The sequence below is a fragment of the Dermacentor albipictus genome, chromosome 7, assembly GCF_038994185.2.
Source record: "Dermacentor albipictus isolate Rhodes 1998 colony chromosome 7, USDA_Dalb.pri_finalv2, whole genome shotgun sequence".
Classification (NCBI taxonomy): domain Eukaryota; kingdom Metazoa; phylum Arthropoda; class Arachnida; order Ixodida; family Ixodidae; genus Dermacentor; species Dermacentor albipictus.
In genome coordinates, this window is record NC_091827.1 from 73,421,971 (window position 1) to 73,449,289 (window position 27,319).

A 27,319-nucleotide genomic window follows, 5' to 3' on the forward strand; every position below is an offset into this window, starting at 1 on the left:
AATTCCAGCATAGCCCATCATAATTTTTATGCTGGGCGTGATAGCAAATGCGCAGGGCATGTTTCACACACCCTGTGAACGAGGTGCCAACGCCGGAACAAATTCAAAATCTGGGTTACCCTCCGAAAATAACCCCATGAATGCATGGACAAATAATGAAAGGCCATCTAGTGCGCCAGCGAATTCCAGTTGTGGTCCGAAGACGAAGTCTGAGCCCAGAGTTGCAAAACGCAACAAAATACACTCTTCAAATATGGCAGTTACGTTGAAGCATGACCACTTTGGCTAGACACATCACAATACAATTCAGGTGGGTGTTAACGAAATTTCGGAAAAAAATTTAAAGGAAGCGCAAACGTCGCTTTTAACAGTGGAACGAGATAGGATTCAAAGATCACTTACTGCATCTCGCGCATCCCAAAACTGTAGCTTATGTAACCGTCATATTCCCAGGGAAATGCTGGCGACGAACGCAAAGAACGAAGGCAAGCTTTGGATTTTTTTTTTGATGGTGTGCAACTAACCGAGGGGACCTCGCCACTACTACTAAGACAGTCCTCAAACAGCAGCTTGAAAACGCTAGCGCTTTAAAAGGGGATTGTGTGTCAGTTACCGCCAAACAGAATTAGGTTTTCTCGTATATTGAAATTACAATCCAAGATTGAAGATTGAAGATTGAAGGTTCATTTATTTCTCCAAGAAAAAAGGCCGGGGAAAAAAACCGGCTTCGAGCAGTTTGACGAGTCCCGGGGCCCATTTACAAAATGGCAGCAGTGAAGGAAAAAAGTAAAATTTGACATACATGAATCAAGGAACCATACACAATGCAGAACTACAATTAAACTTAATGAAAGACAAAGCAAAATTCAAATATACTATGCACTGGGAAGTAACAAAAATCATAAAACCATGGTATAGCAGAAACAGAAGGATTAAAGCATAATTGCAATTTAACATTGCGATATAATATATGAAGTTCAAACACAATACATAGCAGTATTTATTTTTGTACAATCGCAAAAAAATATAAAACTATTAGCCTAATTTGGATTTGAACCCACCACATGCTAAAAAAATTGCTGAACAATTGTTTTTTTCCTTTAGGTTCATATTGTTACGCCCACAAAAGGCGTTACTTTGAAGCCGGCTAGCGTTAGATGCGATGGCCTTGATCAGCTGAGCGCCTGTTGAGATTCAGTTAGCCACCCACCCGTCGTTTTCTTCGTTCACCACTCTTCGGTGCCCCTGCATACTATTTGTTGAGGCGTGAACCCACTATGCACGTAAGAGCGTCATAATATTTTCTGTGTACCATTTGTTTGTGTGAATGGGGTTCGGAACCAGGAAATGCAGCATTTTCAGCCATATGTTGTGTGAAGTCGGGGTAGATGCCATTTCTCTTTGCGTCTGGTGCTTGTATGAGTGGGCGTTTGTGTCACCGATGAGAGTTGGATTATGAACTTAGCCCGAAGTAAGCTCAAGGTATTCAAGGCGCGAAGAATGGTAAATGATACTAGATGGTGTGTGGGAGATATTCCATGTTTATTAAACAGTGATCTGGTATGAGCTGGGTAGTCTAAGCTATCATATCGCTAGCATATCGGTGGGTTGTGTTTATATCGTAGTTTACGACTTTTCGACATATTTTAGTTTGAGAAATTCAATTAGCCCAGTATTTTCTTAGCGCCACATCGAAGGCCTGCGGGCTTAAGTATGTGTGGTTCGTAATTCTTTTTGTCAGAGCGATGTCTGACGCTGCACGCGGGACGCCGGACGCCGACTCCCTATTTTATGTGACACGGGCCCTTAACGCTATCATGTTATTATTGAACGACGAGCACTAAGTGTTCGACACGTACAGTAAAAAATGAAGTTGAGTAACAAGTGTCCGCTCGTAATCACCAGTGCTGGTCTTGAGCCACATGTCCTCGACGTAACATGAGGTAAAGCTCGAAATGGAGCTTCTTCCGGAAATGCAGATGCTGGAGAACCTCGTGGGCCAGCTTTTCGGGGAGTCAGACTGTCGGTCTACAGGGCAGATCTCTTCACCAGTGCGGTCTGAGCTTTGAACATTTCTGATTCCAGCACGGCGCTTTATAGCCTCCGCCAGCGTTTCTGGAACTTTCTCACGCAGTCACGCTCCCATAGCATCAACAAAAACTCGTAATCTTCTTGACATTTCTTGCGATTTCTGCCGTGACCACAGATGTCTTTGAGGATGGAGGTGACTGATCCGTTGGCTCATTTTAGGGCTGTCGCTTTTCCTTCTCGCTATGCTCTTCGTGCGTCAAGGTCTGAGAAGGTGTTTTGGCGCGCACCCTCTCTCATCTCTCTATTCGACTGTCTTACAGATGTTTCTAGTCGCCGTTGATTGCGTCGGCTGTGCGTAGCGTATGCGCTCTCTTCCTCTGTCTAAGCTGTTGCGGGATATAGGTGGCTGGCTTGGCTGATACACGGCGCACGCTCTGATTATGTGCACTTTTGTGACAGCATGATGGAAAAAAATGGTGGGTATTATGGAATTGGTTGGGGTATACTGGGTGGATAGTGGGTTCAGTGTTATATGCTGGGATATATTGGTGGGATACGTGCTGGGTGACTTGTGTCAATGGTGCGCAGAATAAGTGAACGACGGATGTGCTGGGTGGTTAGTGGGTAACATGCTGGGCGATATGTGTAAATGGTGGCTGAATAATGAATATGCTGGGTAGATGGTGGCATACATACTGGGTAGCTTGTGTGAACCAAATTGTCGGTGAATGATGTACATGCTGAATGAATGCTGGGTGTACTGGCTGGATAGTGGGAGGAATAGTGAGAGTACAATGGGTGAATGTATGTTGTTGCGGGAACATAATAGGTTGCTTATGGCATAGTAGTGACAGAGTGATGATGGGCGGTTCATGATGTGACGGGATTCATTCATTTACCAAAGTACGACGATAAGTCCCATTTTTGCTAATATCCATGAACAAGTACTTTTCTAACATTTATTCAAGTATTTCCTGCTGACCAATTATTACTGGTATACCCTGCTAAATGTGTGTGTAGTAATAATCTTTTTTCTTAAGATTTCCCTGTTTCATGTTCGTCTTTGTTCACAATGAGATGTCACTGCTTTGTTCACAATGAGGTGTCAAGCTGCTTCACTGTAGCTTTCGCTCCCACAATTTCTAATCTTCAGCCCATAAAAATTATTATTGAGTCTAACTTTTGAACACTGCTGTGATCGGAGAGCATGCTAGAAATGTACGTACTGCTATACTTCACTGGCTATGGTAAGCTGCATGCCCATCAGCATGTGCGAAGCACCACAGGCCTCCTCTCAGTGGTAGTTGGGAGACCAATAGCACGAAGGGGCAAACTGGAAACTTTTCTAATTTAATTTGTTATGTGCAATGTGTAAAAATGACAACCACACATTTGGCGCTTCAAGAGTGAATACGATACTCAAAAGTTTCCAGATTGATAACATAAAACACCTAACTAAAATTGCGAAAAAACTGCAGGACAATGTCCTTTGAGGCAGCCACTATATTAATGTGCACTGTTGCAAAATTGTTCGTCAGGCTTCATATTATCAACAAAAATTGCATAGATTAGGCTGTCTCCAATCCTTGCTTTGAATGCTCTTTCTGTGCCTGTACATCTGTCTGTGTAGTTTTAAGATGCACCCAGTTGAGAAATGAACCAGACCGACTTGGTGTATTCCGGTGTTTCCTAGTGTAAATATCAGCAGTCTGGGGCTACCTGGCATGCACATCAGAGTTGTCTATTGTCACCTGGTGTGCAGACCAGGATGGTATAGCGGTACCTGGTGTCCACACCACAGTAATCTAGCATTACTTGGTCGGGGCATAACTGTGGTTCGGCGCTTGTCGGGCGTGTATGCCAGTGGGTTGTGGTGTATGTTTAGCCTTCGCACAGCAACTTGTGCCTCGGTTTATATAGGTATTTTATGGTTTGTGCATGATACGTTTTTAATGTTAATTTGACAGCGTTGAAATTGGCATAAACAACAGATTGAAATGTATTTCTTTTATTTATTTCAACATAGTGTACCCCCGAAGCGCTACTGTAGGAATGGAGTGTAGAATACATGTTTAGCAAAGGAAATAAAAAAAACATGAAACTCAAGACCTGTGGTCATTTCAGCAGGTGACAAAGAAAGAACATGACAAGTTAACGTATTGCACAGTTCTCTAATGTGGACAAAATAATACTTCAATGTCTCGTTGCAGTGTTTAAAATGAGAAATGTTCAGTCAGCATGAGATTAAATGAATGTACGTATAGCGGTTATGATGATCCTGCCGAATGAAGAAAATTTATTATATGTACAGAGCACGGAAAACTTCAGTGATTCAATATGGCAACAGGAAGAGAGAGTGGCAGGCTTAAGATTTCAGATGACGGAGTCAGTACAATGAATGAAATTGTATGAGAAATTTGCGTGCGACTTAGGACAGAAAATATAAGCTGATTTACGACATTACATACATTACCACTACTGCAAGGCTTCGATCACCCCAAAATTACGCATTTGCTAGGAAAATTACAGGATACGTTTGCAAGCTGCTTTCTGAACTAATACTTTGTATGTATATATATATGTATATATATATATATATATATATATATATATATATATATATATATATATATATATATATATGGTTACGCGCGAAGGAGAGCGTTTATGACCCTTACGGATGACGGGGACGGTTCACTTTAAGTCTCAAAGGTGAGCGCAAAAGCGGTCAGCTGGTTGATCAACTCAGCGTCGTTCTCTTGTTCCTTCCCGCACTTGGGTCCGCTAGCACGTTCACCGGTCTTCGTTTTCTTCATGCGTAACATTCCCCTCGTCGCAGACGAAACCCGCCGGGTGAGTCAATCCATTTGTCGTGATGTGAACAATTTCAAGCGGGCGACATGGACCACTTGTTTCTTGGCAGCTCTTCTACCACTCGCCGTGAGGCGAGCTATGTTATACGTGACTTCCGTGAGTCTGTTAATAATAATATACGGTCCACCGTAGGTGGCCAAAAGCTTTTGGCATAATCCGCGTTTCCGTGCTGGAGTCCACAGCCAGACTAAATTACCAGGGCCATAGGTTACCGGATGGTGGCGAACGTCGTAGCGTGCTTTTGATCTATCCTGCGATGCCAAAGTGCGCAAACGAGCAATACGACGAGCGCCTTCGGCAAGGCAGAGAGTCTCGGCGACAGTGGGATTTTCATGACTACAGAAGGGTAAAACAGTGTCGATTGTGTACCGGGGTGGCCGTGCGTACAGCAGGAAAAAAGGGCTATAGCCGGTAGTCTCTTGCTTGGCGGTGTTGAACACGTACGTGATAAAAGGCAGTACGTCATCGCAGTTCTTCTGGTCGGATGAAACATACATAGATAGCATGTTTACAATTGTTCGGTTGGTACGCTCCGTAAGCCCATTCGTTTGTGGATGTTATGGTGTCGAATGACGCAAGTGGGAATCACACAAACGAAGCAGCTCCTCTACGACGTCCACTGTGAATTGTCGTCCATGGTCGCTGATGATCACGCGGGGCGGTCCATTTCGCTGGATCACATATTGCAGCAGGAATGTTGAAATGTCAGTGGCAGTTGCGGAGGGCACGGCCGCCGTCTCGCAGTAGCGTGTGAGGTAGTCGATGCAAACAACTATCCAACGGTTTCCCTTTGGATAGGGCATTTTGGAAATGGGCCTACGAAGTCAATGCCCACTTGTTGGAAAGGCGTGCTTGGAGGCGGGATCGGCTGCAGGAGACCTGCTGGAGCAGTAGATGGCCGTTTGTAGCGCTGACACTGCATGCAACTAGCCACATACGTCTCAATAGACTGTCGCATTCCACGCCGATAAAAGCGTTCCTGAATCCGGTAGACCATCCTCGCCGAACCTAGATGGCCAGACGTAGGGTCGTCGTGCGAATCGCTGTGCGAAGGCACTCCGGTACCACTAGGAGAAAACATGTGCCAGTGCTGGAAAAGGTCTTCTTATACAGGAGTCCATCATGTGCACAGAAATGGTTTGCTGTCGTCGAGGCGGTAGTAGCGGTGGAGAGCGGTGTTAATTTATCGTGTTTTCGCTGTTCGGTTTTGAAGCAGTCGAAGTCTGGAAAACCCGGCGACACAGAAGCCACGAGGTGATCGAAGTCGTCGGAGTCACAGTCCGTAGTGCTAAGGGGCAGTCCGCCACTACGCATCACTACGCAGTACTACACCACTACGCAGTAGACGTGGAAGGTTCCTGCGGTCAGATGACATTATAAAAATAAATGAGCGATTGAAAACTTTCGAACACAACAATGCTACTTTCTGGCAGTTGGTAGAGGTGTTATAGTTCCGTGAGCATTAGGCCACGCTTATTTGAGGTTCTGGACTCGTGATGTAAACCATGTTGCCCACATTCCAACGGGTTCTTCAATAGCTAAATGAAGACATGTCGTGTTCAGCTAGCTACTACTGTACTCAATACACACGTGTATTGAGTGAGTACACACACGCGCACGCACACGCACACACACACACACACACTTATATATATATATATATATATATATATGTTTACAAGATGAATACAACGGCCAGACGACCGCATTCAAGATGGAGCTCGTGCGCACGAGTATCGGCGATCGTCGTCTTGGTCAGTCCTCTCATTTTCGTTCGCTAATGCAGTGCCTCGTAGCATGACCCTGCGCGGCGAAGGCGCAGCCCGGCGCTTGGTAGGTTTGAGTGACACCGTTTCATTCGAGCGAAGTGAGCGATATAAGATGAGGACCATGGCGTGGAGGTATCGATAATTCGTAACTCGTAAATCACGTCTGTCACTTGACGAAAGACACGGCATGCGCCTGAGTAGGACGAAATCAGCTTTCCACAAAGCCGAACTCACCCTGCTGGTTTCCAAAGAAGCACAATATCACCACGGTTAATGTGGGCATCGCGGTGACGAGCGCAATATTCGCGTCGTTGGTTTTCCTGGGAAGTGATCAGACGCAGGCGTGCGACCTCGTGTGCCTCAGTAGCTCTAGATATGGCATCTCGCGCATATGCTGGTGTTGTAAGAAAAGAAAAGAGAAAAGAGAAAGAAAAGAGCAGATTGGGTGAGGGAACAAACGCGAGTTAATGACATCTTAGTTGAAATCAAGATAGAGAAATTGGCATGGGCAGGACATGTAATGAGGAGGGAAGATAACCGATGATCACTTAGGGTTACGGACTGGATTCCAAAGGAAAGGAAGCGTAGCAAGGGGCGCTAGAAAGTTAGGTGGGCGGAAGCTTGCAGGGACGGCACGGCCACAATTAGTACTTGACTGGGGTTGTTGGAGAAGTATGGGAGAGGCCTTTGCCCTGCAGTGGGCATAAACAGGCTGATGATGATGATGATGATGATGATGATGATTATGCATCTCGAACGGTTGGGAGGATTGTGTGAGACGTTAGTACAGGGCCTCGTCGATAGAACAGAAAAAATGGACAACAACCAGTAGAATAATGGCGGAGCATATTGTAAGCGAACTTGACGAAAGGCAAAGTGGTATCCCAGTCACGGTGGCTGTTAGGGACGTACATACCCTAGCATTTCTGTGAAGGTTTATTGCGCCGCTCTGTGAGCTTGTCTGAGGATGATACGACGCTTGCAAATTTGTACTTCGTAGCGAAGGTGTGCAAGATGTCCTGGAAAACCAGTGAGAGAAAGTAGCGGTCCCGGTCGGTAAGGAGTTGTCGGGGAGCGCCGTGGTGAAGTACCACAGCGTCGAGAAAGAAGACAGCGACGTCGGTTGTCCAACCGGTAGGGAGAGCCCGCGTATCGCATAGTTGGTGGTATTGTTCGTAGCAACTGCTATCCGCTTGTTCCCACTAGACGATAGACGAAAAGGGCTAAGGAGATGAAGGCCAATCCGAAAGAATGGCACTGATGATATTTCAGTGGGCTGAAGACGGCCAGGTGGTATGGCTGCTGGTTTTTTCTGGTGCGGACATGATTTTTGGGTGGCAACGTACCGGAAACGGGACAATAAATACTGGGCCAACAGAAACGACGCCGAACACGGTCATATGTTTTTGAGACTCCCAGATCACCAGCGGTTGGGACATCATGCAACTGTGGCAGTGCGGTCTCACGCATATGTTTGGGAATGACCAGCAGCAGTTCAGGGCCATCAGGGTGGATGTTGTTACCATACAATATGCCATCTTGAAGCACAAACATATGCGAAGAGGGGTAAGTTAGCAATCCGTCAGGCTAACAATGATGTCTCTCAGGCAAGCGTTGCGTCGTTGCTCATTGGCGATGTCACCAAACGCGTTAAGCGCGTGGACGCAAGTTGACTCGCTTGTCTCAGGCTACTGTGGTAATTCTACTGCATGACGTGACAGGCAATCAGCTTCGTCATAGAGTCGGCTTGTCTGAGAGATTACTGTGTAAGGGACTCTTAGAACCTTCAATCCCACTGACCGAGACGTCCTGCTGGATCTTTTAGAGATGAAAGCCAGCATTGTGCGTGGTGATCGGTGATAACCCTGAAAGGCGTTCCATAGAGCTGGGGGCGAAATTGCCCTAGTGCCCAAATGAGGGCGAGGCACTCACGTTCGGTGATTGAGCTATTGCGTTCGACTGGTGAAAGAAGACGGCTAGCATGCGCAATGACAAGGTGGCAATCGTGATGTTGTTGTGCCAGAGCAGTGCCCATACCGTGGCCGCTCGCGTCAGTGCGAACCTCAGTTTTGGGGGACACGTCGAACTGGCCGAGAATCGGTGGCGACGTGAGTCGCGTCGTCAGCTCAGCCAATACAATGGCCAAGTCGAGACCTAAGGTAAAAGTTGCGTCTTTCTGAAGAAGTTCCGTAAGAGGGCGTGCGAGGTCAGCAAAAGTTCTCACGAATCTGTGGAAGCAGGAGCAGAGGCCTACAAAGCTTCGAAGGTCGGTTGCGCTGGTGGGCAAAGGTAAATACATGACCACGTGAACTTTCTCCGGATCGGAACAAACACCGGACAAGTCAATGAGGTGACCGAGCACAGTAAGTTGCTGGCGGCCGTAGTGCCATTGCGTCGAATTTAGCTGAAGTCTCGCCTTGACAAAGGCTGGTACACCAGCCGAACCGTCAGTCAAATATACTGTGCTTGTTGAACGCATGTCGTACTCTTCGTCAATATATATATATATATATATATATATATATATATATATATATATATATATATATATATATATATATATATATATATATATACATATATATATATATATATATATATATATATATATATATATATATATATATATATATATATATACAAAAGAAAGGGGGTTAACCGAGGGACCCGATAATTATTAGTCATACAATGAGAAGCCAACAAACACTGACACCAAGTACAACATAGGGTAAATTGCATGTGCTTAATAAATGAAATAAAGTAATGATAAATTAATGAAAATTAAAGTGGATGAAAAAACAACTTGCCGCAGGTGGGAACCGAACCCACAACCTTCGCATGTCGCGTGCGATGCTCTACCAATTGAGCTACCGCGGGGGCGTTTCCCCATCCACTTTTTGGGGTATTTATGTGTACTAGTAGAACCCTGGGAGTGTTAGCCAGTGCCCCCACTCACAGACCTTGGCGGCGGACGTGGAACGTCTTTTTTTGCCGCAGGCGTCACGAGAACGTGATCTTTTCGGGTGAAGGCAACTGATCAATAAACCCACATATGCTACCTGAAGGCATCAATGTTGCCGGATTCGAGACCCTCGTTATGTAATAAACGAGAAGAAAGGGGGTTAACCGAGGGACCCGATAATTATTAGTCATACAATGAGAAGCCAACAAACACTGACACCAAGTACAACATAGGGGAAGTTGCATGTGCTTAATAAATGAAATAATGTAATGATAAATATAATGGAAATTAAAGTGGATGAAAAAACAACTTGCCGCAGGTGGGAACCGAACCCACAACCTTCGCATGTCGCGTGCGATGCTCTACCTCTACTTTATTTCATTTATTAAGCACATGCAATGTCCCCTACGTTGTGCTTGGTGTCAGTGTTTGTTGGCTTCGCATTGTATGACTAATACATATATATATATATATATATATATATATATATATATATATATATATATATATATATATATATATATATATATATATATATATATATATATATATATATATTGTGAGCACTATATGAACCCTTCATCTGCTTTATCTCTATATATTCCTCATCATGGCCAGCGTCATCGTCTTCAGCGCGCGACCTTGAAAATTAATTGCTGAGGCTTAACAGCTGTCTCGCAAGTGATGGAGGCTGCTTTCGTTCCCTTGGTCCTTTATGCCTTCGAGCTTCCCTGGAGCTTTGTTCAGGTCGCCGCTTGATTCGCTTTTCTGCCGGGATGGCCCAAGAAGATCCTCCAGGAGCCTCCGGCGTCATCGTCTCTGCCCCAACGGCCGTTCCTTCATTGACTGTCACCACGCGGCAGCGCGATCCCACCATGTTCGCTGGTCTTCGTAGTGACGACGTTGAGGATTGGCTGGACAATTCTGACCGCGTGAGTGAGTCTAAATTGTGGGATGATATGCACAAGCTTCGCAACGTCGCATTCTACCTCACTGACGTTGCCAGGACTTGGTGTCTCAACCGCGAGAGCACATTGCCTGACTGGGCGGCATTCAAACACCAGCTTCGGTTGATTTTTGGCGCTCCTAACGTCCGCTCTGAGGTCGCCAAGAAAAAGCTTGATGGATCCATTCAACATCCCGGGGAAACATACACGTCTTATATCGAGGAGGTCCTCGCCATTTGTCGCCACGTTGACGCCACCATGACGGAATCTGATCGTGTTCATCATATCCTAAAGCCATTGCCTACGTCGCGTTCAACGCATTGGTGATCAAGAACCCAAATATCGTTAACGATGTGATCGCGACTTGCCAACACCTGGACGCACTGCAGGCCATCCGTTTACAACCTGTCGCCGGTGACGCGTCTCCTTTGTCGGATGCGGACCTGCGTATGCTGATTCGGACTTTCATACGCAAAGAGTTCCAAGCGTGTGGCCTGCTCAGCCCTGCCGTTCCCCAGCCTCAGCCTTCCGTTACTGGCCTGCGCGACATCATCAAAAAGGAGCTGTCCTCCGTGACCTGCGCTGCGAGCTGTGGCCCTCCTTCGCCATCCATCTCGTTTGCTCAGGTTGCGGCTATGCAACCAGCGTTCGTTCGGACAGCGCCTATTTCTCCTGCTACTGCCCCGAACCTTCTGACTACTCTCACCCCATCCGCCTGCCACAGCATTTTACACTAACCGACCTACGCCCCGCCCCATTTGTTATTATTGCGGTATTTGCGGGCACATATCGCGTTTTTGCAGAAGATGACAACAGGACGAACGCCGTGGCTACGATATTTATGAGAGAGACCCATTGCTTCCTCCGAGTACTTGCCAGGGCCGGCTCTTTCCACGCTCACTTTCTCCAACTGCCGTAGCGTCTCACACTTACCATGCAGGGCACCGCCGCTCGCCCCCCTCCCCCCTTCTCCGACCCGCGACGTCAGCCCTGCAACCGGTCACCCGCACTCCACTGCGTTTCGCCAAGCGTGCCCAGCCAATACTTTACTTGTGTGTGTAGAAGGTTTACCAGTCCTGTCATGGATTAATACGGGAGCAGCTTTTTTATATTATTCACGCTGGCTTGTGCTCTCGCCCACGCAAAGTTACTACACCTTACAGTGCAATCATTCTTCGTGGTGCAAATGATGTTGTGTTTCGGCCATCGGTGCAATGCACCGTTAGAGTTTCGATCGACACGATACCCCACCATATCCAGTTCACTGTGTTGACTTCGTGTGCTCACATGCTTATACTAGGGTGGGACTTACCCCTTTCGGCGGCTGCTTTCATCTCTTGCCATCAGCACCTCGTTAACTTGACAGAGACCGACAATTCCGGTGACGAGCACGAACAGCGCCTTCGCTTACAAACTGCTGACGATTGTATGGTGCCACCTGGCCGCGAACAACTCCTTGTAGTTAACTCTGACATTACCGATGGGGACCGTTTTTCTTTTACCGTCAGCCCGTTGCTCATTCAAAGGGATTGCTCTGGCACCCAGCCTTGTTCGCTTCGCCACTGTGGCTGTACTCGACACAACCGCTGAGCCAGTCCTGCTTTCTTGAGAAAAAGAGAGAGAGAGAAATGGCTCCTGTGGGGAAGGAGGAAAGGCTAGGACTATTTTATGCAACCCATGCGGGAGGTCGGCTCAGCGCCAGCAGGGTGGCGAGATAGGATTAAAAGAGAGAGAGGGTAGGAGGGAGGAAGGTAGAAGGTCGTCCTAGCAGCATCAGTGCAGCTCGGCAGGGATGGCACAGTGGGTACAACTGGAGGGGTAGGCTGGAGGTAGACCGTACAGGAGGTGGCCCAGTAGAAGTGAAGTAGTGGCGAATCAGGAAGCCCGAGGGAGTGGGATGGCCGTTAGGCGCCGTTCGCCAGTGCGTCTTGGACACTCAGCTTGTCTCTCCGCTTACCTCGACTACTGCTGTTTCACAAACACCCACAGCTATATATATATATATATATATATATATATATATATATATATATATATATATATATATATATATATATATATAGTCCCTGCTTCTCTTCTCGCTAGTACCATCAGCTCCGATCTAACGCCAAAGAAGACGGGGGAGTTACTGACGTTATTATCCAAGCATAAAGACTCTTACGACGTCCACTCTCCTCTTCTGCGACTGCTCATCGCATACACACAGATGGAACTTCCATCGTGCACCGGCTGCGATATCGTTTTTTTTTTTTCCGCTGAACGCCAGATCATCAAAACACACGTTGGCAACATGCTGAAACGTAGCATAATCCGCCCATCCTCAAACCCTTGGTTCTCACCTGTCGTTTTGGTAGGTAAGAAAGGCACCTCATGCGATTTTGCTTAGACTAGCGTGCCTTGAACAAAATAACCCGCAAAGGTGTATATTCAGTGCGCCCAATCGATGATGCGTTAGATTCATTGAAAGGTGCGGAGTATTTATCCAGCCTTGATCTACGCTCCGTAAACTGGCAGATACTCATGCACGAAGCAGACAAGGAGAAAAGCGCCTTTGCCACACCCGATGGACTTTACGAGTTCAACGTAATGCATCTCGTCCTGTGCAATGATCCGGCCACATTTAAATATATTATGGCGTTTTACGTGCCAAAGCCACTTTCTGATTATGAGGCACGTGGTAGTGGAGGGCTCCAGAAATTTTGGCCACCTGGGATTCTTTGACGTTCACCTAAATCTAAGAACACGGGTGTTATCGCCTTTTGCATCCATCTAAATGCGGCCGCGTGGCCGGGATTCGATCCAGCGACATTGTGCTCAGTAGCCCAACACCATAGCCACTGAGCACCCCCGGCCTGTGCCCCCGCCACATTTGAGCGGATGAGTTATGCCGTACTACGCGGCCTAAAGTGGCACCCTTGCTTATGCTACCTTGACGACATCATCATATTTTCGTCGACCTTCCATCAGCACTTATAGCGCCCCGACGAAGTCCTGACCTGCCTTTCAGCTGCTGGCCTTTAGCTGAATACAAAAAGGGCCACTTCTCTAGCAAAACCATTACAGTGCTCGGACACGTTGTCAGCAAGAGGGGCCTTCGACCCGACCCCGACAAGATTACCGTTGTCCTCCGCTTCCCCAGGCCTCAACGCGCCAAATACTTGCGTATCTTCCTTCTCCTAGCTTCGTATCTACGGCGCTTCATACGTAACTTTTCCACCATTACGGCACCGCTCTATCAACTCCTTCCTTCTGGAATTGCCTACGTATGGTCGGACGAATGCCAAACTGCTTGTGCCGCCCTCAAGCGTGCCGTCACGTCCAAACCTGTGTGTGTCATTTCGAACACCGCAACAATTCTTTTACATACTGACGCCAGCGCACACGGTATCAGCGCTGTTCTTCTGCACCATCAGCAAAATTATTGAAGAATGTGTGGTTGCATACGCAAGTCGCACGCTAACAGCTGCACAGTAAAATTACACGATTGCCGAGGAAGAGTGTCTTGCCGTTGTTGTGTCCATCCTAAAATTTTGGCCTTATCGGCGGGGCCGCCACTTCACGGTCGATACTGATCACCACGCCATGTGCTGGATGGCGACGCTAAAGAATTTAACGGAACGACTCGGCCATTGGATAGTTCGTTTACAAGAATACCACTTCGACGTCACCTACAAGTCTGGAATGATACACCAGGATGCCGATGCTCTCTCTCGTTGTCCGCTACCACCGTCTTCAAACGCTGCTTGCTTTTTGGATGGATGGGAATGGCTCCCATCCAGCCATTCCCATACGTTTGCCTCTAGCCGACGTAATGACTCCTACTGCCACTCCATTATGGAACGTATCCGCGGATCATCTCGCACACCCACGCTCAGCTCGGTCGGCATTTGAAGAACTTCAAGATCGAAAATTTGATATTAAACCGGTACGTGTTTCATCCCGAAGGAGATCGTTGGGTTCCTGCCATTCCCCGATAACTTCGGGCCTAGATACTAGACTTTTCAGGATGATCCTACTGCCGGCCACTTTGGTTTCCATAAAACCTATGAGCGAATTCGCAGCCGCTTCTCATGGCCTAGACTCGCAACCAGCGTGCGAAATACATGGCTTCCTGTTCACTCTGCCAACACCGCTATCGATTGACTTCACCTCCGGCTGGATTGCTTCAACCTGTCCCGTGTCCTGAAGCTCCTTTCCCAGTCATTGGTATCGACCACTATGGACCGCTGTCCTTAACCACTGACGTTAAACGATGGATCGTCACAGCTGTAGACCACTTGACACGGCACGCTGAAACAACCACACTATCTTTGATATCCGCGGAGGAGGCTGTAGCCTTTTTCTTGGGAGCCATTTTTTTACGGCACGGAGCCCCACGTGTCATTTTGAGGGATCGCGGCAGGACCTTTTTCTCTAAACTTCTCGACGATGTTCTCCGTGCGTCCAATACCATAAATAAAACGACTTCCAGTTACCACCCTCAAACTAATGGTCTCACAGAGCGCTTTCATCGCAGGCTGTCCGACTTGATATCAATGTACATCAACTATGACTATGACCACACAAATTGGGATTTCATTCTGCTATTCCTCAATTTCGCATACAACACGGCCGTCCAACGCACTACGGTATACTCGCCCTTTCTCCTTGTGTATGGTCGTCAACCGATCACTATCCTCGGCGTTTCTTTCTTCGGAGTCCCAGTGCTTGCGTCCACATCACGGTGTGAGGAGTTCGTTTCGCTCATTGCTCGGTGTCGCCAACGTGTCCGCTTCAACACCGACGCCAGTCAACAAGACCGCGAAATTCGCTATGATGCATCTCAACCGTGTCGTTTTCTTCCACCCTGGAGACGAAGTGTTCCTGTGGACCCCAGTTTAGCCCTCCTGGATTGTGCGAGAAATTACAGTCCCGTTTTATTGAGCCCTGCATTGTTTGGGACCAGACTTCACCAGTTAACTAACGTGTCACTCAAGTTTTTCCGCCTTTGGACGGCCGCTGCCGTGCCACAGAGATTGTGCGTGTTTCGCGTCTAAAGCTATTCACACGGCGTATCTCGCCATAACCAGTGGCCAGGTTGGCTGCTTCCACGCGCGGGGGAAATTGTGTGAGCATTATATTACCCCTCCATCTTCTTCATCTGCATATATTCACCACCATGGCCAGCGCCATCATCTTCTTCAGCGCGGGAGCTGCGAAATAACCCTTTGAGGCTTGACAGCTGTCTCGCAACACACACACACACACAGAACCCCCCCCCCCCCCATTTATATATATATATATATATATATATATATATATATATATATATATATATATATATATATACATCTAAATTCTTGGTTCCCTACTACTTTGTAATTGCTATGTTGCAGATTCAAGCAATAATTACAAGGTTCACTAATTAAAAGTAATTCATTAGGTAATACTTCGGGACGAAAACTATAGTGGCCATGAGTACATACGACTACGGCTACTATGATGTTGCTAGAGCTGTTGGGTATTTCCCAACCTTGAGCCCAGCTAGCTGGGACACCCTGTGCCTATATATATATATATATATATATATATATATATATATATATATATATATATATATATATATATATATATATATATATATGGGTAGTTTACATTATAGATCTGATAGATCTTATAGTTTACCGGGCTTCTTGGAGGAGTATGGGAGAGGCCTTTGCCCTGCAGTGGGCGTAACCAGGCTGATGATGATGCTGATAGATCTCATGTTGTCATTTTAATAATACTGCAAAGAGGGACATGGTTAGAGACCTACAGGGCGAGTGACCATAAGTAACTGTTTTTGACACACGATGCCGTAGACTCACCCTATCCCATGCTGATTACGTGTTTCTTTTGACGTCTTTTTTCTTTGGTTACAGGGAGTTTATAATAACCTTGCAGGCAAAAACCATGATATGGATAGTATAAGCAGTGAGTACTTTTATTCTGCTGAATTGATGAAGACCTATACTTATAAAGACGCGGCTTAAAGTTACTACATTTGACTGCTGTCAGAATCAAGCTGGTTATAGATGTCTTTGGAGTTACTGGACGCTCACATATCGATAAGTAAACGTGCAGCTAAGTAATTCCAGTTTTACATGTTGTACTTGCTGTAAAATTTTAATTGCGAAGGAGTGTTTGCCTAATTACCAGGCACTTTGCAATAGCTAGTTATATAGGTAAGTAGGTAAGTAAGTAGGCAGGCAGGTTGGTAGGCAGTTAGGTAGGTGGGCGTGTGGGTCGGTGAATGGGTGCGTAGGTAGGCAGGTGGCATAGGTAGTTACGTACGTCCGTACGTACGTACGTATTTTGAAGTGTTTGCTCTCTTTCCGGCCTAAGAAAACGTTGAGTGATGGGGTGAAACCGCGATCTCCAAGCACAATAGCCGGTTGCTCTAAGCATTAGTCCAAACTGATCTGTTTTTTTTTTCTTTTTCGCATAGAAATACTGTGAGCAACCTTGCATGAGCATCATTTACAATAAACATGCATACAAGCGCACGCACACACAGGCACACAAATATATTCAGACCTTGCGAATAAGTCAAAACTGATAATTCCACGCACTGCGGCAATCAATAACATGCGATCCATTCTGGAGCCAGCTTAACATCCAGGCCACATTGTCATTCTTCAAAGCTTTACATCATCAACCAACATTTATGTGCAAGTTCAGCTATAGTGCACCCCCTTGACAATTGTAGTATCGTGTCAGAATAGACCGCACATCACTTCAGTTCATTATTAAACGCGAAGCTGCGAAATCAGCGACAGTATGCTAGAGTGCAAAAAGCTCCCTCGAACACCAGAATCGTCTGTTACACAGCTTTTTTCTTTCTTATTCTTCATTCAGAGCTTAGGCCGCATTGCCCGAAGGCGCTATAGGAAGGGTGTCATAGCGTTGCCATAAACAAATCCTAATTTTTACAGCACACTCGCACCAGGACATATCGTCCTAAAAAAACTGGAAGGGAATTCCACCTTTAGTTTCATTTCGTCAAAGACGTCTTCCTGGGCAGTTTCTTTTCGTCAAGGATAACGTCTTCCTTGGCGAATTGGGGGTTAAAATTTAGCCGTTTCACCTATCGCGTGAGAGGACTTGGGAGTGTCGCGCTAGGTAAATGTTTGGGAGGCGGCAGCAGGAGGCAATTTTTAAGAGAAACATTTCAGGGATAAGTGGTGCACCAGCCCGGTAAGCCGCTGCCTGGTTTCGCTACTGCTTTCGAAGGATGAAACGATGCAGAATGCAGATTTGTACACGAAGCCGAAATGTTTTGTTACCGAAACGAAATCGGCGCACACACGGATAAACAATTGAGATATAGCTTCACATTATTATAGAATCATTACTGACTTCACAGTTACCTTTTGCTTCAAGCTGTATTCGAATAAGTATTACACAAATTATTGCAATAGCTACTGCAAATAAATTTAGTCAGATGGAGATGACACGTGCATTATTTGGGACGCGGAAAGATGGAATGATTCTTGAAATCATAGGTATATGCGAAATATAAGCTTTAATGCATTTAGAACAATTGTGCAAACAGGGCATCTCCTGTGGTGCAGTATGGTCTTACACCAGCATTGATAGTTACGATCTTTATGAGCAACTACTGAGTGGGAGACATACGCTTTAAAATGTCTCGACGCCTTTCCTTTTCAACGAGAGACGCTCAGGTGGAAGGTGGGCCTTTGCTTCATCTGCTGCCGTCAGAGCCATCACAACAGCCATCACTGTTCGTATTTCTTCCCATGTTGGGTGGGGGCTACATTGAGTACTTTGACTACATTGAGTACAGCAGTGTTTAGCACTTGCCTTTGCTATACCATTGTCACCCTGCATAATAATAGTAGCGAATGAATTATTCAATAGAGACGCCAGTGTGCATGGAAGGTGGTGACACCAGTCTTGGCGTCGGTCAGCCTGGTAACTTGGGTCAGCGATGGCGAATTTAGGGCTCTTAAAAAAGCAAGAAATTTTTAGAGATGCAATCTTTTTTCCAGTGTTTTTTTTTATCATCCTATGGAAAGCATGAAAAACAAAGGCATCAGATCTAGACACAGCAAATATTAGGTTACGCTTTATTGTAATAAGTTGAAAACAAGTGCGAAATGCAGCGTGGCTTCCAGCATGAAAATGCAAAGTGCTTAAGTTACTGAAACTTCTTCTGGTGCTCCCACGGTACCAAAAACCACTTGAATGTACACGCCCTATGACCGCGATGTCGATTCAAATCTGCACTATACAAGACCGCAGCTCGTGTGGTTTTCCCTGCGTACCCCTGTGAAATCTGTTCGATCGGGAAATATAGCAGTTTTCGACAAAGTGACGGTTTGATTTACATGCGATTTAGTTGTTATTAACGCTTCATGTACGGAACTTCCACTTTTGCTCAGAAAAAGAGTCTCAATTTTCACATGCATAGACGCGCTGTATTTCGTCCACAATCTCCCTCGGCCGTAAAAATGCGCATATATTTGTAGTGATGTTGACCAACTGAAGCGTCCTACCATAGCTGTGCAGTAGGCAGCTACATAAAAACCGCTAAATCGGAATACAGAAAAGTTGTGTCGTTAGCTGAGTGCTCCTGGAACCTTGCCCAATATGCACGACCGTGAGCCGTAAGGTTTTCAGTTTTGCGAAGCACTTCTTAGCGTGCGTATCTTGGCATCAAAACAATGGCACGATAGTGTAGGAGTTCCATCTCTGTTTTCACCATGGTCGCACGAAACACACCTTCCACGTCTTTTTACCTGTGCTAACATTTTTTTCAGCAGCTGCTATCTATAAAAGAGCAGCTTCGCCTTGCTTACTGTCCTATTCTAAAAAGAGAAAAAAATCACTGCCCCTTCAAGTCCGCGAAGGTTTACATTGCGTGTTGCGCCATGCAAGTTAAACTTCGCGGACAGTCCATATTGTAAATCTTTTGTTTCGCCATTCTTTAATCTCATTTTCGCTTTTGAGCGCTTCGCGTCATGAGCATGCTTCACGAGCGCTGCCGTCTAAACTCAGCCTCTCTGGTGGGAAATTCGGGGTCGATCCTCCAACGACGAGCGCGTTTAGAAACCAACTCTCACTGACGCTCGCAGTATGCACCTCCTTCCTCAGGAGTACGCGCTACTCCTGGTCTTCCCATAGTTGTAGCTGGGAAGGAATGTGCGAACCACTAATCCAGAGCACCGTATATTGGGCGCAAGGCCTACCACAGTGGATGCTGGCCCTGCTATCGATGCGAGCGCTGCGATCGTTTTGACGACTGGTTCGCTTGGTTTGACGATTGACGATAAGGCCGGCACTTCTTGCTGCCGGCAGCCACGCAGTCTTAGCATCACCATGGGATCGCTGGACGTTGTTCAGCGAAAACTGCATGTATAAAACTTTTTTTTTCTTTCATGGCTGGGCGTAATCAATCGGCAATAAATTGGGTGCCGGTCTGGCTCGATCGCTTAAAATGCACCGTGTGACAACCGTATAAGATTCATGTGTAAGGTAGAATTCTCAAACAGAGGAAGGGGTCACTACAACCACTTTTCCCCCGTTGAGCTGTTCTTTTCCTCTCCGCTAGGTAACGTGGCCCCTTTTTAGCCAAGTCCGAAAACGACGGCACAGGGTCCGCATAAACAGCTTCGCTGTAAACGCAGTTGGTTGACTCAAATGGACTTTACGTCTTCATAAGGCAAAGGAATCGTAGTGTGTGAGTGAATACTTCGATTTTGCGGGCCAATACGACGCTTTGGTTATCAGGAATGCTCTATGGTGGGGGGGGGGGGGGTGAGGACAGCAGGGGATCTTTCACGTGCCCCCAATGCGCGGGACACGGGCGCGTTTGCATTTCGGCCCCATAAAAATTGGGCCGCCGCGACAGGGATTCCATCCCGTGGCCTCGTACTTAGCAGCGCAACACCATAGCCGCTAAGCCACCGCGGTGGATAATCAATTTGTCGAGGATGCTTTCGTGAAAGATGAAAATGTTGTGTAGAGAATGGTTATGTTGATGATATAGGCTGTAGTCTTTATATTGGTGAAAATGAAAACAGAATATTTGTAATGACAAGATACAAGATTCGAAGGAAACCAAACCCAAATGATACATACCCAGTGCGCACACCACGTCACCTCTGTTGCACGCCATTTTACTGAGCGCAGTCACCGCGACAATCCCTCACAGAATTCCCTTCCTTCCTTTGATTCTCAATCTCTACTGAAAGCTTTGTGCAGTCAGCTTCTAAACTATCGCGCTGTCTCGGCGCACCGCTAGAACTGAGGCTTATTTAGAGCAAAAATTTTAAAGTCTCATTTGTGACAAATTATTTTACCTTATCAAATAATATTTCAGCCTCTCTTTGGCGTGATGATGCTTGGGTGAAGCAGAAATGACGCAAACACTACATTCACGCAGCGATACTGCCTGTGTTATCCTCACTGGCTTGACAAAACATCTCAGATGTTTTATCAAGATGTTCTCAGATGTTTTGTTACAGCAATAAGTAACGTTTTCTCAAGGATGGACTAAACTCCTTTGACAATGAACCAAAGGCTTAATTTAGGTATTTATGAAAACAGATAGTGCATCAAACGGCCCAAGTAGAAAAAGTTGGCAATTCATGACGTCGCTTATAGTTAACGGTGTGGAGGTTCGGAAAAGGCATAACGAAAAAAAATTACAGTAGCGTTGTGTTATCTTATGCATTAAAATTTGCTTTCTGTGAGAATGGAGAGAGGAAGCTTTCAAAGAATACTAAAGGCAGCCTTTTGTTTATCCATGTTTTGCCATTAGTAATTAGGTATTTTGCTCGTGGCAAAACACGCCTCATCAACAATTTCAAAAACTAACGTTTCACAATTTTAGGACAGTACACGAGCCTCCCATCCCCAAAAGTACAAAAGCTTTCTTTGGGTGTAGAGAAGAACACCTGAATCTACCATGAACCTCCTAGGGAAAGAAACTAGGTATTCAATTACAATGGTTATATCTCTGCAAAATGTTTAGATCCATGTCCTTCCACGCACTCTATTGTGCTTTTATTTTCATTTGCGCTTGCTAAGAAAACCTAACCTATTTTCTCACCGTTTCTAAATTTTCTGGGGTCAGAAAGTATTTTTTTGCATAGTTTTAATGACTTCATATCATAATGTTAGGGAAGGAAGAAGCGTGCGTCTATTTACAAATGACTTTTAATGGCTGGGCCAACAAGCGTAGAGCAGCGATAAAAAAACTACCCTCTTCCTCGTCGTCTCTCAGGCCACCATCATAGTTCTCTTCTTCACACATTACCGACTGTGACATCACCCCCGTCAGAAAAAGCACCTTATTGGTGCGGCTCATCTGTCCGAGAAAGGTAAGGTTTGAGACGGCTGACGTGGATGATGTCAGAGAGAGTTGAAGGCACCATGGCATCCAGTGGAGACACTTCATATGTGACAGGGGTCACCTGGCGAAGGATGCGGTAAGGGCCATAGTATCGCGAGAGGAATTTCTCCCAAAGACCAACACGCCGAGTTGGATACCAGACTAGCGCAAGAGCACCTGGTTCGTAATGCACGTCGTGATGGCACTGGTCGTAACGGCACTTCTGGCGTGTCTGTGAAGCAGAAAGACGAATGCGAGCAATCTGGCGTGCTTGGGTCGCTGTGGCTATGACATCTAGAGTGTACTCTGTCGGCGAGTCGAGTGTGGTCGAGAGGAGTGTCTCGAAAGGCAAAGTCGGCTTACGGCCGAAGAGGAGCTGTGTCGTGGCGCGAGAATTTGTAGGCGAATGTGACAAATGGTAGAGCAATGTCCCAGTCGCGATGATCGGAGGAAACATACATTGCTAGCATGTGAGTTAATGTGCGGTTCAGGCGTTCGGTAAGACCGTTAATTTGAGGATGGTAAGCGGTAGTAAGTTTGTGTTTAGTAGCACATGATCGAAGTAGGTCGTCTATGACATTGGAGAGAAAGTATCTGCCGCAATCGGTGAGAAGTTGACGAGGTGCACCGTTGTGCAAGATAACGTCGTGAAGCAAGAAATCAGTGACGACTGTAGCGCAGCTGGTTGGTAGGGCTCTAGTAATGACATAGCGAGTTGTATAGTCCGTAGCGACGGCAATCCACCTATTTCCGTCATTCGATATAGGGAATGGTCCGAGAAGATCAATGCCAACGCGAAAAAAGGGTCGGCCGGTATATCCATAGGCTGCAGCGGTCCGGCAGGAGGCACAGCTGGTGTTTTCAGGCGTCGACACGACTCACACGCGGCAACATAGCGCCGAACGGAGCGGTTGAGACGGGGCCAGCAAAATCGTCGCCGAATTCGGTCATAGGTCCGCGTAACGCGAAGGTGTCCGGCCGTGGGAACGTCGTGCAGTTGCTGCAGTACAGTCTGTCACAGATGAGACGGAATAACGGTTGGGAGCTCGGGCCCATCGGGGTGCATGTTGCGGCGATGCAGTATGCCATTTTGTAGTACGAACATGTGAAGGGAATGGTCAGATGGATCAGAGAGCAGGCGTTCGATAATGGGGAGTGACGACTCATCGCGTCGTTGTTTAGCACCAATGTCTTGTAAGGCAGAGAGCGAAAGAACGCAGATCGGTGCGACATCCACTGAGCCATCCAGTACAGCGACGGGATTACGAGACATGAAGTCGGCGTCCTGATGTAGACGACCCGACTTGTAGACCATGGTGTATGTGTATTCCTGCAGCCGTAGGGCCCATCGACCGAGGCATCCGGTGGGATCCGTATGGGAGGAAAGCCAACAAAGGGGGTGGTGGTCGGTTGTAACTGTAAATGGCCGACCATATATATATAGGGTCTGAACTTGCCCATCGCCCAAATGAGGGCGAGACACTCACGCTCAGTAATCGAGTAATTGTGCTCTGCGAGAGAGAATAGGCGGCTGGCGTAGGCGATGATGGGGTCGTGCCCACATTGGCGTTGAGCTATAACTCTGTCGATCCGATGTCAGAGTTGGCAATGTGTGAAGAAGAGGACTATAATGGTGGCCTGAGATACATGCCTCGAAGAACTACTTGTGGGTACTGCCCAAAGTTTAGGATGGGAAGACATGTCTGATTGTCCACAACAGAAACGATGGTGTGCGGAAAGCGGACATTGTGAGAAAGCAGGACTGAAGTCGTGGGAGTAAGGACGTAGTCTCCGTCAGGTACAGGTGGCCAGGCTAAGAGAGGGATGCAGGTTGCTGCAAGAGATGGCAGGCGTATAAAATCCGTGGAAGAAAGCTGAGTTAGAGCTTGAGCAGGAAGGTCAACGGGCACAGGTAGAGGTAGGTCAAGTTGTATAACGCCGGCCGAATGGTCAATCAGAGCAGAATGGGCGGCCAGAAAGACGAGTCCGAGGATCACATTGTGAGGGCAACGTTCGAGCACGCTAAAAAACGGACGTGTGGCGACTGGCGACACTGACACGAGCAGTACACATTCCAAGCACAACCGGAGTTCCACCGTCGGTGACCTGGAGCAGTCGAGTCGGAGCAGGAGTCAGTACTTTCTTCAAGCGCGTTCGAAGCTCCGCACTCATGATGGAAATTTGGGCTCCAGAGTCGATGAGTGCTGTAACGGGCAAACCATCCACGTCCACCTCCAGAAGGTTCCGATTAGTAGGCAGTGTCAACAGAGGAATTTCAGGCCGGGCTTCTAGAGCAGCGACACCTCCAGGTGCTGCCCCAGTTAGTTTCCCGTCGGAGAGCAGCGATGGTAAGGTGGGGATGGAGAGCGACAATGCTGGGGTGAACGGGAGCGCCGACTATGTGGTGATGGCGAGCGGCTGGTCACGGTGGCTCGAGCGTTGTCAGGAGCGTCTTCAACCTCGGTGGAGAGTGATGGAGGGCGAGGATTCAGTGGGGCGCGGTGGTAGGCGGGAAAGCTTGGTCGAGCGTGGGCTGGCCAGGAACTTCGACAGTGGCGAGAGATGTGTCCCAAACGTCCACAGTAAAAGCAGATGGGTCTATCGTCATGTGTGCGCCATTCGGCCAGGTTGCGATAGCCCGGATACGGACCGTATTGGTTCCGGTCAACATGGGCAGAGGCAGCAGACGAAGCAAAATCAGGACGGCTAGTGGAGCAGATGGACGGAAGACCCACATTGGCCAGTTCTTGGCGAATTACGGACTGAATGAGAGACACAAGCGGCCTGGAATCGTCAATGCTCTGCGTCCCTGGCGTGGCAGGGACGCAGAGCATTGACGATTCCAGGCCGCTTGGCGTGGCAGGAGACCCTGCTTCGATTTCTCGCCGAACGATGCGTACGACGTTCTCGCAGGAGGTGGGCTCACGCGGTGGACAAATGTCTTCGCACGTCGATGAAGCTGCGGTATTTGGTAGCCGCGTAAACTGTTGAACTATGCGGCGACTCTTCGCGTCTTCAAAGCGGCGACATTCATTATTGATCTCATTGACCTTTGTTACGTTCTTGTAAACAAGCAGGTTAAATGCTTCGTCCGCGATGCCTTTTGAAACGTGGCTGACCTTGTCTGCCTCTGCCATACTGTTATCCACTTTGCGGCAAAGGGCGAGGACGTCCTGGATATGCGCAACGTAAGATTCAATGGACAGTGGAATCCAAGGTCCTTCTTAGCAGCACGTTGGCGGCCGATGGGCTTGCCGAACAAATCTCTAAGCTTCTGCTTGCACTGGTCCCAACTCGTAATCTCTTCTTCGTGTGTTTCGAACCAGACCCGTGCCGTTTTCTTGAGGTAGAATTTCATATTGGCCAGCATAAGCGTGTCGTCCCACCTGTTGTGTGCGCTCACCAGTTCGTAATTCTGCAACCAGTCATTGACGTCAACGTTGTCGATTCCGGAAAACATGCGAGGGTCGCGAGGCTGGGCCAGGATGACCGTCGGTGGCGACGATGGGGCCGTGGTTGAGCTCTCTCCTTCGGATGACACGGTGGCCAGGTTACGTCCACTGCGGAGCTCCACCTTGCGCAAGTGAGCACCCCGCACCTCCACCAATGATGTTACGGGAAGGAAGAATAGTGATTCCAATAGTGATTCATGGTAAACTTTTGAGCAACATATAAGCATTGCTTTTTCATTCCGTTAGAAGCACCACTCACAAAGTTTGTCGTCGACAACGGCGCCCAGACTTGTCTGCTCGGTCTAACGTGTCTTCTTCGGCATGAGCTCTGCAATGTCCTCTATTAGGTTTTCTTTGTCAATTTCCAGACTAGGCGACATTGGCTTAGTAGAAGCAGCCTGTTTTCCACATTGTGCACCACCTCCTGACCATCTGATATCATCACCATCGTCAGCCTGGCTAAACCCACTGCAAGGCAAGGCATCTACCATACTTCTGCAGATACCCCGGTCATGTGCTAATTGTGGCAATGCTGTCCCTGCAAACTTTTTAGTCTTATCCGCCCACCTAACATTCTGCCGCTCCCTGCTACGCTTTGCTTCTCTTGGAATCCAGTTCATAACCCTCAATGACCATCGGTTATCTTCCCTCCTCATCACAGGTCCTACCCATGCCCATTTCTTTTTCTTGATTTCAACTAAGGCGCCATTAACTCGCGTTTGTTTCCTCGCCAAATCTGCCGTTTTTTTATCCCTTTACGTTACACCCAGCATTCTTCTTTCCATAAGTCGTTGCGTCGTCCTCAATTTAAGTAGAACCCTTTCCGTAAGCCTCCGGTTTCTGCCCCGTAAGTGAGTACTGGTAAGACACAGCAATTATACACTTTTCTCTTGAGGGATAATGACAGCCTGCTGTTCATGATCTGAGAATGCCTGCCAAACGCACACCAGCCTATTCTTCTGAATATTTCAGTCTCATGATCAGGATGTGCCTTCACTACCTGCCCTAAGTAGATGTATTCCCTTACCACTTCGAGTGCCACGCTACCTATTGTAAACTGCTGTTCTCTTCCGAGACTGTTAAACATTACTTTAGTTTCCTGCAGATCAATTTTTAGACCCACCCTTCCGCTTTGCCTCTGTAGGTAAGTGAGCATGCATTGCAGTTGGTCCCCTGAGTTACTAAGCAAGGCAATATTATCAGCGAATCGCAAGTTACTAAGGCTTTCTCCATTAACTTTTATCCCCAATTCTTCCCACTCCAGGTTTATGAATACCTCCTGTAAACACGCTGTGAATAGCATTGGAGAGATCGTATCTCCCTGCCTGACGGCTTTGTTTATTGGGATTTAGTTGCTTGCTTTATGGAGGACTACGGTGGCTGTGGAGCCGCTATAGATATATTTTAGTATTTTTACATACGGGTCATCTACACCCTGATTCCGTAATGCCTCCATGACTGGTGAGGTTTCGACAGAATCAAACGCTTTCTCGTAATCAATGAAAGCTATATATAAAGGTTGGTTATATTCCGCACATTTCTCTATCACCTGAGTGATAGTGTGAATATGATCTATTGTTGAGTAGCCTTTACGGAATCCTGCCTGGTCCTTTGCTTGACAGAAATCAAGCAAAGGACCCAATTATTTCACAATTGAAAATAATGGGCACATTGTAAATTTATGTACCATTTCCACTCTTAGTATGCTTTACTGCACGATGCTCATTTACACCCCTGTATTGCGGTTTAGCAAGCTACAAAAGAATCGTTGTATAATTAGGCTTTTTACGATTATCTTTTTCGCAATACACTAATATTTCGCGGTGAAGCCTAAGCAATGTACTGCGGTGAAGCATACTAAAAGTGAAAAGGGGCCACTGTTACTGGACATAATAAGAGTTCTTTAA

At 46.9% G+C, this 27,319-nt stretch overlaps 1 protein-coding gene across 3 annotated transcripts in view; it reads left to right on the top strand.

Annotated features, from left to right (window-relative positions):
• LOC135916087 (uncharacterized) overlaps nt 1-27,319 on the top strand; it is a 113,924-nt gene that overhangs the window by 46,226 nt on the left and 40,379 nt on the right. For all 3 annotated transcript variants that reach the window (XM_065449316.2, XM_065449317.2, XM_065449318.1), the window contains exon 5: nt 16,484-16,535. In XM_065449316.2, coding sequence (XP_065305388.1) covers nt 16,484-16,535 — 52 coding nt within the window. The remainder of the gene's footprint in view (nt 1-16,483; nt 16,536-27,319) is intronic.